Here is a 21,364-nt window from a genome sequence, read left to right on the forward strand (position 1 = left end):
TCGCCCGTGTCCTGCTTCTGCTGTAGAAAAGCCCAACGACACACATTCTCCAGGCTCTGAGACGGATTCCCCAGTTCAATCAGACTCATCGACTATAAAAGACACACAAACATCACACGTCAAACACAGCGCTCCTCTGCACTGGGCTTACAGTGCGCCTCTCCGCCCTGTAGGGGGCAGTGTCACAGTGTGCGAATTATCAGCACATCCCACAAACTGCTGAAGTGTACGACAACATGCACAAGAACTGATACAAACGCACAAAAGAATGCACAAGAACTGATACAAACGCACAAAAGAATGCACAAGAACTGATACAAACGCACAAAAGAATGCACAAGAACTGATACAAACGCACAAAAGATTGCACCAGCTCTGATTTAAATAGTGAACATGAAAAGAGCGCCCTCTTTTGTAAACTCCAAAACACGCACAACACAACAGTCCATCCGTTCGTCTCGTGTGTGATGAGCCCCACACACTTTTCTTCCCTCCGCTTTTCTGCATCTGTGTTTTTCGCTGCTCTTTTTGCACATGAAGAGCAACAGTGAGAGGCCTGAGTGTGAACGACACGGCCCCTGACACACACCACTTTTATGTGTGTGAACGACACGGCCCCTGACATACGCCACTTTTATGTGTGTGAACGACACGGCCCCTGACACACACCACTTTTATGTGTGTGAACAACACGGCCCCTGACATACGCCACTTTTATGTGTGTGAACGACACGGCCCCTGACACACACCACTTTTATGTGTGTGAACGACACGGCCCCTGACACATGCCACTTTTATGTGTGTGAACGACACGGCCCCTGACACACGCCACTTTTATGTGTGTGAATGTCACAACCCCTGACACACACCACTCTTTATGAGTGTGAACGACACGGCCCCTGACACACGCCACTTTTATGTGTGTGAACGACACGGCCCCTGACACACGCCACTTTTACGTGTGTGAATGAAATGACCCGACACACGCCACTCTTTATGAGTGTGAACGACACGGCCCCTGACACACGCAACTCTTTATGAGTGTGAACGACACGGCCCCTGACACATGCCACTTTTATGTGTGTGAATGACACGACCCCTGACACATGCCACTCTTTATGAGTGTGAACGACATGGCCCCTGACACACGCCGCTCTTTACGTGTGTGAACACCATGGCCCCTGACACACGCCGCTCTTTATGTGTGTGAACAAGACGGCCCCTGACACACGCCACTTTTATGTGTATGAATGACACAGCCCCTGACACACGGCGCTCTTTACGTGTGTGAACGACACGGCCCCTGACACACGCCGCTCTTTATGTGTGTGAACGACACGGCCCCTGACACACACCGCTCTTTACGTGTGTGAACACCACAGCCCCTGACACACGCCGCTCTTTATGTGTGTGAACGACACAGCCCCTGACACACGGCGCTCTTTACGTGTGTGAACACCACGGCCCCTGACACACGCCGCTCTTTATGTGTGTGAACGACACGGCCCCTGACACATGCAACTCTTTACATGCGGACCCTGTGCATCAGGTGTGTGCTCTATATTTCATGAGCTCTAAAAAGCTTGTATGTGTGTTTTTCTATGTATTGAGCCTGTGTGGGGGTGTGTCTGTGTGTGTATGGTGCGTGTGTGTGTGTGTATGGTGCGTGTGTATGGTGTGTGTCTGTGTGTATGTGTGTTTTTCTATGTATTGAGCCTGTGTGACTGTGTGTCTGTGTGTATGGTGCGTGTGTGTGTGTGTGTATGGTGCGTGTGTATGGGGTGTGTCTGTGTGTCTGTGTGTTTTTCTATGTATTGAGCCTGTGTGGGGGTGTGTCTGTGTGTGTATGGTGCGTGTGTGTGTGTATGGTGCGTGTGTATGGTGTGTGTCTTTGTGTATGTGTGTTTTTCTATGTATTGAGCCTGTGTGACTGTGCGTCTGTGTGTGTATGGTGCGTGTGTGTATGGTGTGTATGTGTGTTTTTCTATGTATTGAGCCTGTGGGGGTGTGTGTCTGTGTGTGTATGGTGCGTGTGTGTGTATGGTGTGTGACTGTGTGTCTGTGTGTGTATGGTGCGTGTGCGTGTGTATGTGCGTGTGTATGGTGTGTGTGTGTGGCGTTCAGGGTCACACAGCCAATCGGCAGCCTGTCTGGGTACAGCGCTGTTGCCACGGTAATTGGGGATGATGGACAGCCGCGAGGTTTGGCTGGAGCAGCATCAGGGCTGGACCAGAATGACCAATGTGGGAGTGAGTAAAAGACACAGAGGAGGAGAGAGGAGGAGGTGAACACGGAGGAGGAGAGACAAACACAGAGGAGGAGAGAGGAGGAGGTGAACACGGAGGAGGAGAGACGAGGAGACAAACACAGAGGAGGAGAGATGAGGAGACAAACACAGAGGAGGAGAGAAGAGGAGGTGAACACGGAGGAGGAGAGACAAACACAGAGGAGGAGAGAGGAGGAGGTGAACACGGAGGAGGAGAGACAAACACAGAGGAGGAGAGAGGAGGAGGTGAACACGGAGGAGGAGAGACAAACACAGAGGAGGAGAGACGAGGAGACAAACACAGAGGAGGAGAGAGGAGGAGGTGAACACAGAGGAGGACAGACAAACACAGAGGAGGAGAGAGGAGGAGACGAACACAGAGGAGGAAAGAGGAGGAGGCAAACACAGAGGAGGAAAGAAGAGGCGAACACAGAGGAGAAGAGACGAGGAGACGAACACGGAGGAGGAGAGAGGAGGAGGCAAACACAGAGGAGGAGAGAGGAGGAGGCAAACACAGAGGAGGAGAGAGGAGGAGACAAACACAGAGGAGGAGAGACGAGGAGGCCAACAAAGAAGAGGAGAGATGAGGAGACGAACACAGAAGAGGAGAGATGAGGAGGCTGTTTTTGATTCTTTCCCTCTGACTCTCTCTGTCGTCTCTTTCCCTCTGACTCTCTCTGTTTTTGTCTCTTTCCCTCTGACTCTCTCTGTCATCTCTTTCCCTCTCTCTGTTGTTGTCTCTCTGCCTCTGACTCTCTCTGTCGTCTCTTTCCCTCTGACTCTCTCTGTCGTCTCTTTCCCTCTGACTCTCTCTGTCATCTCTTTCCCTCTCTCTCTGTTGTTGTCTCTCTGCCTCTGCCTCTCTCTGTCGTCTCTTTTCCTCTGACTCTCTCTGTCGTCTCTTTCCCTCTGACTCTGTTTTTGACTCTCTGTCATCTCTTTCCCTCTGACTCTCTGTTGTTTTCTCTCTCTGCCTCTGACTCTCTCTGTCATCTCTTTCCCTCTGACTCTGTTTTTCTCTCTCTGCCTCTCTCTGTCGTGTCTTTCCCTCTGACTCTCTCTGTCATCTCTTTCCCTCTGACTCTCTCTGTTTTTTCTGTCTGCCTCTGACTCTCTCTGTCGTCTCTTTCCCTGTGACTCTCTCTGTTGTCGTCGCTCTGCCTCTGACTCTCTCTGTCATCTCTTTCCCTCTGACTCTCTGTTTTTCTCTCTCTGCCTCTCTCTGTCATCTCTTTCCTTCTAACTCTCTCTGTCGTCTCTTTCCCTCTGACTCTCTCTGTTGTCTCTTTCCCTCTGACTCTCTGTTTTTGTCTCTCTGCCTCTGACTCTCTCTTTCCCTCTGACTCTGTTGTTGTCTCTTTCCCTCTCAGTCATCTCCTTCCCTCTGACTCTCTCTGTTGTTGTCTCTCTGCCTCTGACTCTCTCTGTCGTCTCTTTCCCTCTCTCTCTGTTGTCATCTCTTTCCCTCTGATTCTCCCTGTCATCTCTTTCCCTCTGATTCTCTCTGTCGTCTCTTTCCCTCTGACTCTCTCTGTCGTCTCTTTCCCTCTGATACTCTTTGTTGTCCCTTTCCCTCTCTATCTGTTGTCGTCTCCATCCCTCTGACTCTCTCTGTTGTTGTCTCTCTGCCTCTGACTCTCTCTGTTGTTGTCTCTCTGCCTCTGATTCTCTCTGTCGTCTCTTTCCCTCTGACTCTCTCTGTTGTTGTCTCTCTGCCTCTGACTCTCTCTGTCGTCTCTTTCCCTCTGACTCTCTGTTTCTGACTCTTTCCCTCTGACTCTCTCTGTTGTCTCTCTGCCTCTGACTCTCTGTTTTTGACTCTCTCTGTTGTTGTCTCTCTGCCTCTGACTCTCTGTTTTTGACTCTCTCTGTTGTTGTCTCTCTGCCTCTGACTCTCTCTGTTGTTGTCTCTCTGCCTCTTACTCTCTCTGTTGTTGTCTCTCTGCCTCTGACTCTCTCTGTTGTCTCTCTGCCTCTGACTCTCTGTTTTTTACTCTTTCCCTCTGACTCTCTGTTGTTGTCTCTCTGCCTCTCTCTGTTGTTGTCTCTCTGCCTCTGACTCTCTCTGTTGTCGTCTCTTTCCCTCTGACTCTCTCTGTCATTGTCTCTCTGCCTCTGACTCTCTGTTTTTGACTCTTTCCCTCTGACTCCCTCTGCCTCTGACTCTCTGTTTTTGACTCTTTCCCTCTGACTCCCTCTGCCTCTGACTCTCTGTTTTTGACTCTTTCCCTCTGACTCTCTCTGTTGTTGTCTCTGTCTCTGACTCTCTCTGTGGTTGTCTCTTTCCCTCTGACTCTCTCTGTCATTGTCTCGCTGACTCTTTCTGTTGTTGTCTCTGTCTCCGACTCTCTCTGTGGTTGTCTCTTTCCCTCTGACTCTCTCTGTCATTGTCTCTCTGCCTCTCTCTGTTGTTGTCTCTCTGCCTCTGTTTTTGACTCTTTCCCTCTGACTCTCTCTGTTGTTGTCTCTGTCTCTGACTCTCTCTGTTGTTGTCTCTCTGCCTCTGACTCTCTGTCATTGTCTCTCTGCCTCTGACTCTCTCTGTCGTTGTCTCTCTGCCTCTGACTCTCTGTTGTTGTCTCTCTGCCTCTGACTCTCTGTTGTTGTCTCTCTGCCTCTGACTCTCTGTTTTTGTCTCTCTGCCTCTGACTGTTTTTGACTCTTTCCCTCTGACTCTTTCTGCCTCTGACTCTCTGTTTTTGACTCTTTCCCTCTGACTCTCTCTGTCGTTGTCTCTCTGCCTCTGACTCTCTCTGTTGTTGTCTCTGTCTCTGACTCTCTCTGTTGTTGTCTCTGTCTCTGACTCTCTCTGTTGTTGTCTCTTTCCCTCTGACTCTCTCTGTTGTCTCTCTGCCTCTGACTCTCTGTTGTTGTCTCTCTGCCTGTGGGTGCTGCTCCTGTGTTTATGAATGAGGGAGGGCTATCATTGATTGTTTATCTTTGTCTGGACTTCCCATGATTCATTGCTCCAGTTGCTGAGAAGAGGAAGTTGGCAGATTGCATAACGGACAGGAGTTTACCGTGTGCGCTCGCTTTGGCGCTGACCTGTGAAGGCGTGCGACTAGAAAACATTCCCCCGGGACGCTGCATGCTTTTAGTTCCTCTTTTGCTCAGTCCACTGGAATAACAGGCCGGGGGCATCAGTGCGTGATGATGAGCGCATGTTTGGGCCACGCGGGTGTTTGGGCCACGCGGGTGTTTGGGCCACACGGGTGTTTGGGCCACACGGGTTTTTGGGCCACGCGGGTGTTTGGGCCACGCGGGTGTTTGGGCCACACAGGTTTTTGGGCCACGCGGGTGTTTGGGCCACACAGGTTTTTGGGCCACGCGGGTGTTTGGGCCACGCGGGTGTTTGGACTGTGTGTGTGTTTTGGCTGTGTGTCTCTTTGAGCCATGCATGTGCATGTGTTTGGACCGTGCATGTGTTTGGACCGTGCGTGTCTTTGGGGCGTGTTTATTGACGTGTGTTACTGTAGCGTGAGTATGTCTAAGACACGGAGCTGTACCCAGAGCCGTTCCCAGAGCCGTACCCAGAGCCGTACCCAGAGCCGTTCCCAGAGCCGTTCCCAGAGCCGTACCCAGAGCCGTACCCAGAGCCGTTCCCAGAACCGTACCCAGAGCCGTTCCCAGAGCTGTACCCAGAGCCGTACCCAGAGCCGTTCCCAGAGCCGTACCCAGAGCCGTTCCCAGAACCGTACCCAGAGCCGTTCCCAGAGCCGTACCCAGAGCCATACCCAGAGCCGTTCCCAGAGCCGTTCCCAGAGCCGTACCCAGAGCCGTACCCAGAGCCGTTCCCAGAGCCGTACCCAGAGCCGTTCCCAGAACTGTACCCAGAGCCGTTCCCAGAGCCGTACCCGGAGCCGTTCCCAGAGCCGTACCCGGAGCCGTACCCAGAGCCGTACCTTGCCGTAGCCCAACATGATGATCCGCACCAGGACCACGTTGATCTTGGCGCCCAGCGACTGGTCGTGGTAGATCTCGTTCACCTGGAGACACGAAACAAAGACGTTTTTACCGTTAGTTCATGAAAAGTCACGTCCAGGTTCAGGTCAAAGTCGAGTCCAAATGTGTTTCCCCCCAAAAAAACCTCAACCACAGTCTGTCAATCATGAGTGACGCCTCAGAATCAGCAGAGCAACAAACACGAGTCAATTTAATGATTCATGATTCAAACACATGGCCCAAAGCAGTGTCCAAGACTAAAGGTCATCAGGTCATCTCACTAAAGGTCATCAGGTCATCTCACTGAAGGTCATCAGGTCATCTCACTGAAGGTCATCAGGTCATCTCTGTAAAGGTCATCAGGTCATCTCCCTAAAGGTCATCAGGTCGTCTCACTAAAGGTCATCAGGTCGTCTCACTAAAGGTCATCAGGTCATTTCACACTGGTCAAACATGTTACAGCAACAAGTGGCAGAATTTCCATTGTTATGGAAGTTAAAAAGGTTTTCTTTTATTCTCTCCCCTCTCGTCTCCACTCTCCTGTTCTCTCCTCTCTCTCTTGTCTCCTGTCTCCTCTCTCTCTTGTCTCCTCTGTCCTGTCTCCTCTCTCTTCTGTCTCCTCTGTCCTGTGTTCCGTCTCTTCCTTGTCTCCTTTCGTCTTTTCCTCTCTGGGTCTTTCTCTATCACGTCATGATAATAATGCTTATATGACTTTATATTTATAGTTTTGATTTGTTAATTTTGAAAAAAAAGGCCTAATTTACATATTTCCATCTTATAAAAAAAAAACAGAAGCACATTTATCGAAATGAGTGGGAAGAATTATATCATATTTTTCATATTTATTAAAAATTGCTGTTTTGGAGCTGCTGTGTCCAGACACTTTTCTGAGTGTCTGGACACTTTTCGTTTTTGTTTATATTTTCCATAGTTTCTTATTTGTCGTCGAAAGAATCGACCCACTCCCCAAAATGTACCAAGAAGATGGAAAGTTCACCAACGTTTGGAAAAAATGTGTTTTTTAAAACCACAGGATCCAAATCCTTCAACAGAGTCAGAAAACGAACGGCTCTGACGACAAAAACAGACAAACACACAAGCGTTTAGAACCTAAACAGAACCTAAAGGCAAACAAAACTCAAACAGAACCTAAAGGCAAACAAAACTCAAACAGAACCTAAAGACAAACAAAACTCAAACAGAACCTAAAGGCAAACAAAACTCAAACAGAACCTAAAGGCAAACAAAACTCAAACAGAACCTAAAGGCAAACAAAACTCAAACAGAACCTAAAGGCAAACAAAACTCAAACAGAACCTAAAGGCAAACAAAACTCAAACAGAACCTAAAGGCAAACAAAACTCAAACAGAACCTAAAGGCAAACAAAACTCAAACAGAACCTAAAGGCAAACAAAACTCAAACAGAACCTAAAGGCAAACAAAACTCAAACAGAACCTAAAGGCAAACTGAACCTACAGTCCTCCTGCTGAAAGTCGGGCTTTTGTCTAAATCTTTAACATTATCAGTGGCTCTAACAAAAAAACTACGGTTTGATTTACACCTGTGGAACAGACGACATCACCTGACAGAAAACAAGCTGCATGACAACAGCATCAATTTAAGAGCTCAAAATGTTTTACAAAAAATCAGGATATCAAAATTATCAATCTTCAAGATGCATCAATACTAAAATTAGTCAGTACCCTGATGGGAACATCAGCACCAAGAAACAAACACAGAAATACAACACCGAGAAACAAACACAAGAATACAACACCGAGAAAAAAACACAAGAATACAACACCGAGAAACAAACACAAGAATACAACACCGAGAAACAAACACAAGAATACAACACCGAGAAACAAACACAAGAATACAACACAGAGAAACAAACACAAGAATACAACACTGAGAAACAAACACAGAAATACAACACAGAGAAACAAACACAAGAATACAACACCGAGAAACAAACACTAGAATACAACACCGAGAAACAAACACAAGAATACAACACCGAGAAACAAACACAAGAATACAACACTGAGAAACAAACAAGAAAACAACACCGAGAAACAAACACAGAAATACAACACCGAGAAACAAACACAAGAAAACAACACCGAGAAACAAACACAAGAATACAACACCGAGAAACAAACACTAGAATACAACACCGAGAAACAAACACAAGAATACAACACCGAGAAACAAACACAAGAATACAACACCGAGAAACAAACACAGAAATACAACACCGAGAAACAAACACAAGAATACAACACCGAGAAACAAACACAAGAATACAACACCGAGAAACAAACACAAGAAAACAACACCGAGAAACAAACACAGAAATACAACACCGAGAAACAAACACAAGAATACAACACCGAGAAACAAACACAAGAAAACAACACCGAGAAACAAACACAAGAAAACAACACCGAGAAACAAACACAGAAATACAACACCGAGAAACAAACACAAGAATACAACACCGAGAAACAAACACAAGAAAACAACACCGAGAAACAAACACAAGAAAACAACACCGAGAAACAAACACAAGAATACAACACAGAGAAACAAACACAGGAATACAACACAGAGAAACAAACACAAGAATACAACACAGAGAAACAAACACAAGAATACAACACTGAGAAACAAACAAGAAAACAACACCGAGAAACAAACACAAGAATACAACACCGAGAAACAAACACAAGAAAACAACACCGAGAAACAAACACAGAGAAACAAACACAAGAATACAACACTGAGAAACAAACAAGAAAACAACACCGAGAAACCAACACAAGAATACAACACCGAGAAAAAAAAACACAAGAAAACAACACCGAGAAACAAACACAGAAATACAACATCGAGAAACAAACACAAGAAAACAACACAGAGAAACAAAAACAAGAAAACAACACCGAGAAACAAACACAGAAATACAACACCGAGAAACAAACACAGAAATACAACACCGAGAAACAAACACAGAAATACAACACCGAGAAACAAACACAAGAATACAACACCGAGAAACAAACACAAGAAATACAACACCGAGAAACAAACACAGAAATGCAACACCGAGAAACAAACACAAGAAATACAACACCGAGAAACAAACACAGAAATGCAACACCGAGAAACAAACACAGAAATGCAACACAGAGAAACAAACACAGAAATGCAACACCGAGAAAAAAACACAGAAATGCAACACCGAGAAAAAAACACAGAAATGCAACACCGAGAAACAAACACAGAAATGCAACACCGAGAAACAAACACAGAAATGCAACACCGAGAAACAAACACAGAAATACAACACCGAGAAACAAACACAGAAATGCAACACCGAGAAACAAACACAGAAATGCAACACACAGAAACAAACAGAGAAATACAACCAAATCAGAGCTTTTCTTTAGAAAGGTCCAGACGGTGATGAAACACAAATTCTATGGTCAAAGTGTGTTTTTATTCTCACTGTGGTGAGTTCAGTATCAAACATCAAGCCTTTTCTTTTCTGTCAAAATCCAGTTTGAAAATACACGTGCACATGCTCGTGTGCACAGACAGTGAAACGTTCTCAGCTGCTCCATTGCCCGGGTCCACATACACATACACTAGCACGTGCACAAGCACGTGCACATACATGTGCACATACACGTGCACATACACATACACGTGCACATACACATACACATGCACAAGCATGTGTGTGCACATGCACATACACATGCACAAGTACGTGCACATACACATGTACATACCATTACACATGCACGTACACGTGCACATGCAAGTGTGCACATGCATGTAAACATGCACGTACATGTGCACATGCTCGTGTGCACTGACAGTGAAACATTCTCGGCTGCTCCGTTGCCCGGGTGCATTGATTTGTGGGATATTATGGGATGCGTCGCTTCACACATGTTCAGGTGCTGACCGTTTCCATGGTGACGGTTGGGCCAATTAGGGCCGACTTCAGGTGATTCCAGGTGATCACAGGCTGCTGCCTCACGAGCTTGAGCCGCAGAGTTTAATGAATGTACTGTCCACAGGCAGGAGAGACACTAGAGGGCGCTCAGGGGCCACAGTGGCTCAGCTGGTAGAGTGTTTGTCCTCTGACCCGAAGGTTTAAGGTTCAGATCCACTGTTTGGTGCAACAGGTTTGTGGTGCAATAACAGCTCCAACAGATGAACGCTATCATTGTGTCCTTGGGCAAGACACTTAACCCACCTCACCACAATGTCTGTGTGTACGTGTGTGTGTGTGTGTGTATGTGTGTATGTGTGTGTTTATAAATTTAATCTGTTTACATCATTTCAACATAAAGCTCCACCAAAGAACTTTTCAGTTTGTAATGTTCCAGTGTCACATAAAACCTAAAGTCTAAACTCTGTCTCCACAGAGAATGTTCCACAGTATGTTTTTTGTTTCCATGGAATCAGGTGCCATCTCCAATTGTACGCCCACAGCACTGACCACAATGCTGACCACCACACTGACCACCACACTGACCACCACACTGACCAAAACACTGACCACAGCACTGACCACCACACTGACCAAAACACTGACCACGAAGCTGACCACCACACTGACCACAGCACTGACCAAAACACTGACCACCACACTGACCACAGCACTGACCACCACATTGACCACCACACTGACCAAAACACTGACCACGAAGCTGACACCACACTGACCACAGCACTGACCACCACACTGACCACCACACTGACCAAAACACTGACCACAGCACTGACCACCACACTGACCAAAACACTGACCACGAAGCTGACCACCACACTGACCACAGCACTGACCACAGCACTGACCACCACACTGACCACCACACTGACCAAAACACTGACCACAGCACTGACCACCACACTGACCACAGCACTGACCACCACACTGACCACCGCACTGACCACCACACTGACCACAGCACTGACCACAGCACTGACCACCACACTGACCAAAACAATGACCACAGCACTGCCCACCACACTGACCACAGCACTGACCACCACACTGACCTGGTTAAACCTTCAGGTCTGTTGTGTCTTTGTTAGATGTTTGGATTTGGGTCAAATGAATCAAACACAAAAATGTTTTCAGTGTTTTTACAGTCGACGGTTTAACGAGAGAAAGTCCCAGAGCTCAAACCTGTGTGTGTAAAGGTCTGTGTGTACAGGCCTGTGTGTGTGTAAAGGTGTGTGTCTGCGTGTGTGTAAAGGTCTGTGTGTGTACAGGTCTGTTGCGTGTGTACAGCTCTGTGTGTGTACAGGTCTGTGTGTGTGTACAGCTCTGTGTGTGTACAGGTCTGTGTGTGTGTACAGCTCTGTGTGTGTACAGGTCGGGGTGTGTGTGTACAGCTCTGTGTGTGTACAGGTCTGTGTGTGTGTACAGCTCTGTGTGTGTACAGGTCTGTGTGTGTGTGTACAGCTCTGTGTGTGTACAGGTCTGTGTGTGTGTACAGCTCTGTGTGTGTACAGGTCTGTGTCTGTGTACAGGTCTGTGTGTGTGTGTAAAGGTCTGTGTGTGCGTGTGTGTGTGAGTGTAAAGGTCTGTGTGTGTGTAAAGGTCTGTTGAGTGTGTACAGGTCAGTGTATTCTTATAGTAACACATTTTGGACATCAGTGTGTGTTTCTATAAGGGTCAGTGGGCCCAGGGGTCAGGGAGTCCAGGGGTCAGTGGGCCCAGGGGTCAGTGGGCCCAGGGTCAGGGAGTCCAGGGGTCAGAGAGTTCAGGGGTCAGAGTCCAGGGGTCAGTAGGCCCAGGGGTCAGGGAGTCCGTTACTCTTAGATACATAATGCAGGCGTGCCATGTGACTTAACCCTGAGCGGACGAGGACAGAATGAAAAATGGATCCAGCGACGGAGGCAGCGACATTTATGTAAGATTTATGTGAGTGCAGCAGGATGAGCCGGGCACGGGGAGGGCATCAGGACCAACACATCTGAACACGACTCACTGTTCAGAAATCAGACTTTAACAGGGTGAACTCAGGGGTAAATGCTCTTTATTCTAATCTGATCTGTGTGATGATGTTTTAACTTTAATCACATTTAGATTCTGTGCTTCTGTGTTTAATACAGCTCTACACTGAAACACTCCTATTGGTCATCCTCTGAATGATTGACAGGTGAATTTAACCAATCACAGTGAAGTGTGAACTCTCATCAGTAGCAGCTTTAGTGACTCTACAGACAGTGTTAAAGGTCCTGTATTACATAAAGATGACTCTTGTATCTTTAATCCCTGTTCTAATGCTGTTCCTCCTCAAAAACAGAAAAAAACAGACCTGGAGTTGTGTTTTGTTTCATTCACATGTTTGAGTCACTTTATTATTCGTCTGTAACATCTACAAAGCTCAAAATGCTCTGTTCCACCTTGTGATGTCATGAAATCATCTGTGATGTCATGAAATCATCTGTGAGGCCTGAAATCATCCAAATGATTCTAATGAAGGTGTGTGGAGTTTAAAAACACAGTGGAGTGTTTTCTGTTTGAGAAAAGAACTCAGGGTCTGCAGGTTTGTGCGTTAAACATGTGAGAATGAAACAAAACACAACTCCAGGTCTGTGTGTGACGAGGAAACGACATTAGAACCGATCAGAGAAAAGAGGAATATGGACCTTTAAATAGAAGAGTGTGACACGGGCCCTTTAAGAACGGACGGTTCTTAAAGGGACGGTGATGACGTGAGAACTTCAAACCTGTTGCTAATGCTAACGGGAGCAACCTCGAGGAATGTGAGCGACCTCGAGGAATGCGAGCGACCATGGGGAACGCGAGCGACCTCGGGGAGCGACCTCGGGGAGCGACCTCGGGGAGCGACCTCGGGGAGCGACCTCGGGGAGCGACGGCGCCTGGGTTGACTCTCATGAAGTTGAAAGTTGCTCAAAGCCTCAGCTTCAATCGAGCTCATTCCAAAGAGACTCAAGGGTCACTGAAGGGTCAGACTGCGGCCTGTGGTCAGTGAAGGGTCAGAGTGAAGGGTCAGAGTGTGGTCTGTGGTCACTGAAGGGTCAGAGTGAAGGGTCAGAGTGTGGCCTGTGGTCACTGAAGGGTCAGAGTGAAGGGTCAGAGTGTGGCCTGTGGTCAGTGAAGGGTCAGAATGAAGGGTCAGAGTGAAGGGTCAGAGTGTGGCCTGTGGTCACTGAAGGGTCAGAGTGAAGGGTCAGAGTGCGGCCTGTGGTCAGTGAAGGGTCAGAGTGAAGGGTCAGAGTGTGGCCTGTGGTCACTGAAGGGTCAGAGTGAAGGGTCAGAGTGTGGCCTGTGGTCACTGAAGGGTCAGAGTGAAGGGTCAGAGTGAAGGGTCAGAGTGCGGCCTGTGGTCAGTGAAGGGTCAGAGTGAAGGGTCAGAGTGTGGCCTGTGGTCACTGAAGGGTCAGAGTGTGGCCTGTGGTCACTGAAGGGTCAGAGTGAAGGGTCAGAGTGTGGCCTGTGGTCACTGAAGGGTCAGAGTGAAGGGTCAGAGTGAAGGGTCAGAGTGAAGGGTCAGAGTGCGGCCTGTGGTCAGTGAAGGGTCAGAGTGAAGGGTCAGAGTGCGGCCTGTGGTCACTGAAGGGTCAGAGTGAAGGGTCAGAGTGTGGCCTGTGGTCACTGAAGGGTCAGAGTGAAGGGTCAGAGTGAAGGGTCAGAGTGTGGCCTGTGGTCACTGAAGGGTCAGAGTGAAGGGTCAGAGTGAAGGGTCAGAGTGAAGGGTCAGAGTGTGGCCTGTGGTCACTGAAGGGTCAGAGTGTGGCCTGTGGTCACTGAAGGGTCAGGAGGAGCTGGTCTTAATAATCTCATATTGTATAATTAATATTGCACCAAACCCGTCGAGCACTAAAATGACACTGTCTGGACACTGGTTTCTGGACTGTCCAGTGAGAGACTCATCTAAAGCTCTCTGGACACAGGTGAACAGATCACATTCTGCCTCTGAATCCATCAGCGAGTGATGACCTCTGCCTGGCATTAGGACGAGAACATTGTCCAGCAGGAAATACGGCGCTGCATTTATGGAGGAGGAAGTGCAGCTGTGACGTACAGAGCGACTGGGCCAATCACAGGCCAGTGTTTACACGGGACAGATGCTCTGGGCTCTTTTTATTTTGAGTTTTGTTTTCTCGTATCTGCCCGCTCACCTGACCTCGTCATGTGACGCCACATAATGGAACAGTATTTGGTCCAAATGTTTTTCTTTGTGTAAAAGAATGGATCCAGTTTTATCATGACCTTTGACCCCTTCACAGTCAGGCAGATCAGGAACATTTTACAAAACCACACAATGTATATTTTTATATATCTTTCGTTTAAACATATATTTACAAATCCAAACCTGCATTTGTGAAGGTAATTAAACATCATGACTTTTGTCTCCACAGAGCTGTGCTTCAAATATCTACCCCATGAAATAAATGTAAAAAGAGCTCGTTAACAGGGTGTAATTTACAATATCATAATAATGAGGCCGATTTTAACACTGAGGAAACCTCCTTCTCTCTCTCATTTCTCTGAGTGCAGAATATCTGACCTCTGACCTCGGCTCAGCTCCTGTAGTTTATCAGAGACACAAACAAAGGCAAACACTCATTAGAAGACAAGATGCCACCGTCGTCTTGAGACACACCAGAGCTGAACTATTTCACCAAGACTAAATGTTTAAACAGATTTAAAACTTTAAAACGTTTTAAACTTTTAAATCTGCAGAGCTTTGGTTCTACATAAAGTTTGCTGAATAAAGTTGCCTGAAATTGCACCGTATTTGAGCAAAAACCCTGCATCCCAAAAACACGGAGAATCCCTGGTCCAAAAACACGGAGGTCGTCCAAAGTGTAAAACAAAGAGGTGAAGGCGTTTTATAAAAACAGTGTATTAAATGATGTTTGACACAAGCTCAGTGTGACCTGGACTGGGCTCATTCTTAAAAGAGTTTGGAACAAAAACATTGTCCAAAGTGGAACTGAACGAGAGCTGATGAACGAGAGCTGATGAACGAGAGATAAACGAGAGGTGAAGAAGAGCAGGGCGAGCTCCAGTGGCTCCATGTTCAGCAGAAAAACTCACTGTCTCACAAACGGCAGGTCGTTTCACTTAAGCTAAAATGTCACTTTGACAAAACTGTGTCTCTTCATTCATGAAACACTCAGAGACACACGGTGAAAGTACAGCCCAAAGAACTCCACGAGAACCCAACAAGAACTCAACAAGAACCCAACAAGAACTCCACGAGAACCCAACAAGAACTCCACGAGAACCCAAACAAGAACCCAACAAGAACTCCACGAGAACCCAACAAGAACTCCACGAGAACCCAACAAGAACTCAACAAGAACTCCACGAGAACCCAACAAGAACTCCACGAGAACCCAACAAGAACTCAACAAGAACTCCACGAGAACCCAACAAGAACTCAACAAGAACCCAACAAGAACTCAACAAGAACCCAACAAGAACTCCACGAGAACTCAACAAGAACTCCACGAGAACCCAACAAGAACTCAACAAGAACCCAACAAGAACTCAAAGAGAACTCAACGAGAACCCAACAAGAACTCAACGAGAATCCTGCATTTTTGTCATGGGGAGCAGAGCCTTCAGCTGCTCTGCTCCCCAGCTCTGGAACTCCCTCCCCCATGACCTCCACACACACACTCACTCCCACACTTCAAATCTAAACTCAAAACTCATGTGTTTAGAAAGGCCTTCTCACCCTGACCACTCTGACCATAACTGCTCTGTCTTTTAATCTTTGTTTTTAAATGTATTTTTAATCATTTTACATTGTTCTATTTGTATTGTGTATGTGTGTATGTACGGAGACCTTGAGAACTCAACGAGAACTCAACAAGAACTCAAAGAGAACTCAAAGAGAACTCAACGAGAACTCAACAAGAACTCAACAAGAACTCAACAAGAACTCAACAAGAACTCAAAGAGAACTCAACGAGAACTCAACAAGAACTCAAAGAGAACTCAACAAGAACTCAACGAGAACTCAACAAGAACTCAAAGAGAACTCAACAAGAACTCAACGAGAACTCAACAAGAACTCAAAGAGAACTCAACGAGAACTCAACAAGAACTCAAAGAGAACTCAACAAGAACTCAAAGAGAACTCAACAAGAACTCAAAGAGAACTCAACAAGAACTCAACGAGAACTCAAAGAGAACTCAACAAGAACTCAACAAGAACTCGAAGAGAACCCAACAAGATCTCAACGAGAACTCAGCGAGAACCCAACAAGAACTCAAAGAGAACTCCACGAGAACCCAACAAGAACTCCACGAGAACTCAATGAGAACTCAGCGAGAACTCAGCGAGAACTCAACGAGAACCCAACAAGAACCCAACAAGAACTCAACGAGAACCCAACAAGAACTCAAAGAGAACTTAGCGAGAACTCAACGAGAACCCAACAAAAACTCAAAGAGAACTCAACAAGAACTCAACGAGAACCCAACAAGAACTCAACGAGAACCCAACAAGAACTCAACGAGAACTCAGCGAGAACCCAACAAGAACTCAATGAGAACCCAACAAGAACTCAATGAGAACCCAACAAGAACTCAAAGAGAACCCAACATTAACTCAACGAGAACCCAACAAGAACTCAACGAGAACCCAACAAGAACTCAACAAGAAGTCAACGAGAACCCAACAAGAACTCAACAAGAAGTCAACGAGAACCCAACAAGAACTCAACGAGACTTAAGACAGAACAGAACATCCAGAACATCCAGAACATCCAGAACATCCAGAACATCCAGAACATCCAGAACACTGCTGCTCGGGTCAGGACTAGAACCAGGAAGTACTTCACACGTGTGTCCTGTGGCTCAGAGAATAGACACACACACACGTGCACACACATGCACACACACACATACACACACGTGCACACACAGACACACATACACGTGCACACCCCCCCCCATGTGCACAGACACACATGCACACACACATGCACGCACGCACACACACACACACACACACAGGTGCACAGTGAAATCTAATCACATTGTGATGCACAGGGGGATTACGTCGGCTCATTGCTCGGCGAAAACATGTCGGGGGAGAATTGGATGTTTCTTCCTGTTGTGTTCTGTGACCTCTCGTTGACCTCTCACTGACCTTTCACTGACCTCTCACCTCAAACATTTAATCTCTGCTGGTTTGGAGTTTCCTTCATGTTTTTTTTTTTCCTAAATCAGCATGAACTTGAGCATTTCTGCAAAAAAATTAGGTGGAACATGAGTTTGTTTTTTGGGAGAGAAGAAGAGGGATGAGGTTGGTCCAGTACGTTTTTAAAGTGCAGTGTGTTTGTGAGTGAATGCAGATACGTGTCTGTGTCTGGGACAGTGTCATCTGAAGTCAATATGATGATGTGACGTTGGAGGCTCCCTGGGCACCCACCCTATGGTCTTTATGAAATAAGTGATGAGGTTTGTATGAATAAATATACACGGATAAACTTACTATGTTCATGAGCGTGAGGAGGTATTTCTGAACGTGCTCCTTTCCGTGGAACTGGACCACCGAGTCATCAACCCCCAGCAGCACCTCAATGTTGTAGGCTCGGTCCATGGCGTGTCTGCGGAAACGCCCGACCCGAGTGTGGTTAATGCTCTGCTCCACTCCACGATACAGGGTCTCCAGGTCCATCAGGCCCCCCAGGTCTGCACCTGGAACCACAACACACAGTTATACAATGCAATCATTCAACCCTAACCCTGACCCTAATCCAACCCTAACCCAACCCTGACCTTAATCATAACCTCCAGTAGGTGTCATTATTTTAATTGCCAAAATGAGGGTTAAAATGAGGTCTCAGTGCACCCTTTGGCCTCTGTAGACTCGGCCTGGATGGTAATGTGGTCACATCCTGTCCAATCCACCAAAGAGTTCTGTCTGTATAGAGGCAGCAGATGGTGCAAACTGAACACATGGACTGAGCGTGTCCTGCACTCAGGGCCGTTCACTCTGCTCCTCGTTTGGCTCTGTTCAGTCTAAACACTAATGAGACTTTTTACAGGTTAAATGTGGATTTTAATAGTGCCAACAATATGTAAGAATCACACAAACGTAGAGCTGTACATCACAGAAAACAACCACCGTATGGAGTTAGCACGTAGCTGTTAGCCTCCACGATGTCGTTGAATTGTTCCAAAAGTCTATGGGAAAAAATTAAAGGAAATTTTACTTCCAGAATCGGAGCAGACTTGGTAGTGGGCGGGGCTTTGGGTTCAATACTAAACTGAGACCAGTTTTCTTATTTTAATTGAACACTGACTAATGCTCCCAAAGGTGAAGTTTCACTGATAAAACGCTGTGAGCCCAGCTCTAGCCGCTCATGAACCTGAACCAGAAACACTGTCAGGAGAAGAAGAGCAGCACTGTTTCTGTGTGAAGGTTTTTGAATCAGGGGGTGGAGCTTTCAGGTGTTTAATCCAATCCTTAAACTCAGCAGAAGCAGCCTGTGCAAACATGACAAATGTCTTTGGAGTCAAGGCTGCTCCTCATCCTCCCCTTCTCATCCTCCTCATCCTCCCCTTCTCATCCTCCTCATCCTCCCCTTCTCATCCTCCTCATCCTCCCCTTCTCATCCTCCTCATCCTCCCCTTCTCATCCTCCTCATCCTCCCCTTCTCATCCTCCCCTCCTCATCCTCCCCTTCTCATCCTCCCCTTCTCATCCTCCCCTTCTCATCCTCCCCTCCTCATCCTCCTCATCCTCCTCATCCTCCTCATCCTCCCCATCCTCCCCTCCTCATCCTCCCCTTCTCATCCTCCCCTCCTCATCCTCCCCTTCTCATCCTCCTCATCCTCCCCTTCTCATCCTCCTCATCCTCCCCTCCTCATCCTCCCCTCCTCATCATCCCCTTCTCATCCTCCTCATCATCCCCTTCTCATCCTTCTCATCCTCCCCTCCTCATCCTCCCCTTCTCATCCTCCTCATCCTCCTCATCCTCCCCTTCTCATCCTCCTCATCCTCCCCTTCTCATCCTCCTCATCCTCCCCTTCTCATCCTCCCCTCTTCCTCCCACGGTGTCTGTCTCATCCTTCTGGTGTGGACGCACAGACGTCGCTGCTACAGGAGCCCAAAAAGGACATTTCCCACCGTCCTGCACATTCAACCTGTGAGGACCCAACAAAGCCAAATCTTCTACAGCTCAATCGAGGGCCCCCACAGAGACAACACCTCTACAGAGACAACACTTCTACAGAGACAACACATCTACAGAGACACATCTACAGAGACAACACATCTACAGAGACAATTCTACAGAGACAACACTTCTACAGAGACAATTCTACAGAGACAACAAATCTACAGAGACAATTCTACAGAGACAACACATCTACAGAGACAACACTTCTACAGAGACAACACATCTACAGAGACACATTTACAGAGACAACACATCTACAGAGACAATTCTACAGAGACAACACTTCTACAGAGACAATTCTACAGAGACAACACATCTACAGAGACAATTCTACAGAGACAACACATCTACAGAGACAACACTTCTACAGAGACAATTCTACAGAGACAACACTTCTACAGAGACGACACATCTACAGAGACAATTCTACAGAGACAACACTTCTACAGAGACAATTCTACAGAGACAATTCTACAGAGACAACACATCTACAGAGACAACACTTCTACAGAGACAATTCTACAGAGACAACACTTCTACAGAGACGACACATCTACAGAGACAATTCTACAGAGACAACACATCTACAGAGACAATTCTACAGAGACAACACATCTACAGAGACAACACTTCTACAGAGACAATTCTACAGAGACAACACTTCTACAGAGACGACACATCTACAGAGACACTTCTACAGAGACGACACATCTACAGAGACAATTCTACAGAGACAACACTTCTACAGAGACAATTCTACAGAGACAACACATCTACAGAGACAACACTTCTACAGAGACAATTGTACAGAGACAACACTTCTACAGAGACGACACATCTACAGAGACAATTCTACAGAGGCAATTCTACAGAGACAATTCTACAGAGACAACACATCTACAGAGACACATCTACAGAGACAACACATCTACAGAGACAATTCTACAGAGACAACACTTCTACAGAGACAATTCTACAGAGACAACACATCTACAGAGACAATTCTACAGAGACAACACTTCTACAGAGACAATTCTACAGAGACAACACTTCTACAGAGACGACACATCTACAGAGACAATTCTACAGAGACAACACATCTACAGAGACAACACTTCTACAGAGACAATTCTACAGAGACAACACTTCTACAGAGACGACACATCTACAGAGACAATTCTACAGAGACAACCATCGGGTGGTTGTTCGACCAATCACAAAGCAGCATTAAGGTTTGTGTAGAAGCCAAAGTGAAACAAAACAAACATGGTGACGCCGACAGATGAACTTCAGCCTATTTTAGTGGCGGTCCATTTAGTTTGTGAAAATGTGCAGAAGGTCAGAGGTCACAGGTCAGAGCTTTGTGCGTGTGTGGAGAGAAGATGCTGCCCTGTTTTGACACTTTGACCATTTATATTCAGATTCCATCCCAGACGCAGGTAGAACTCAGTTCAGAGCGACATCAGTCTGAGTCGGATATTAATAATAAAGCTTTGTCTGTGAAGTACTTTCAGTTATGTATTTGTGAAGTATTTTCAGTTATGTATTTGTAAAGTACTTTCAGTTTTGTATTTGTAAAGTACTTTCAGTTTTGTATTTGTAAAGTACTTTCAGTTTTGTATTTGTAAAGTACTTTCAGTTATGTATTTGTAAAGTACTTTCAGTTATGTATTTGTAAAGTATTTTCAGTTTTGTATTTGTAAAGTACTTTCAGTTATGTATTTGTAAAGTACTTTCAGTTATGTATTTGTAAAGTACTTTCAGTTATGTATTTGTAAAGTACTTTCAGTTATGTATTTGTAAAGTATTTTCAGTTTTGTATTTGTAAAGTACTTTCAGTTATGTATTTGTAAAGTATTTTCAGTTTTGTATTTGTAAAGTACTTTCAGTTATGTATTTGTAAAGTACTTTCAGTTATGTATTTGTAAAGTACTTTCAGTTATGTA

General features: G+C 46.2%; 1 protein-coding gene across 2 annotated transcripts in view; it reads right to left on the reverse strand.

Moving 5' to 3' along the window:
• LOC117377400 (A disintegrin and metalloproteinase with thrombospondin motifs 2-like) overlaps positions 1-21,364 on the reverse strand; it is a 135,364-nt gene that overhangs the window by 24,731 nt on the left and 89,269 nt on the right. For both annotated transcript variants that reach the window (XM_055224775.1, XM_055224774.1), the window contains exons 4-6: positions 17,727-17,932; positions 6,169-6,252; positions 1-92 (exon numbers count right to left, since the gene is read on the reverse strand). The exon at positions 1-92 is cut by the window's left edge and continues 65 nt beyond it. In XM_055224775.1, the coding sequence (XP_055080750.1) occupies positions 1-92; positions 6,169-6,252; positions 17,727-17,932 (382 nt within the window). The remainder of the gene's footprint in view (positions 93-6,168; positions 6,253-17,726; positions 17,933-21,364) is intronic.

Source organism: Periophthalmus magnuspinnatus, chromosome 10, assembly GCF_009829125.3.
Source record: "Periophthalmus magnuspinnatus isolate fPerMag1 chromosome 10, fPerMag1.2.pri, whole genome shotgun sequence".
NCBI classification, from domain to species: Eukaryota; Metazoa; Chordata; class Actinopteri; order Gobiiformes; family Gobiidae; genus Periophthalmus; species Periophthalmus magnuspinnatus.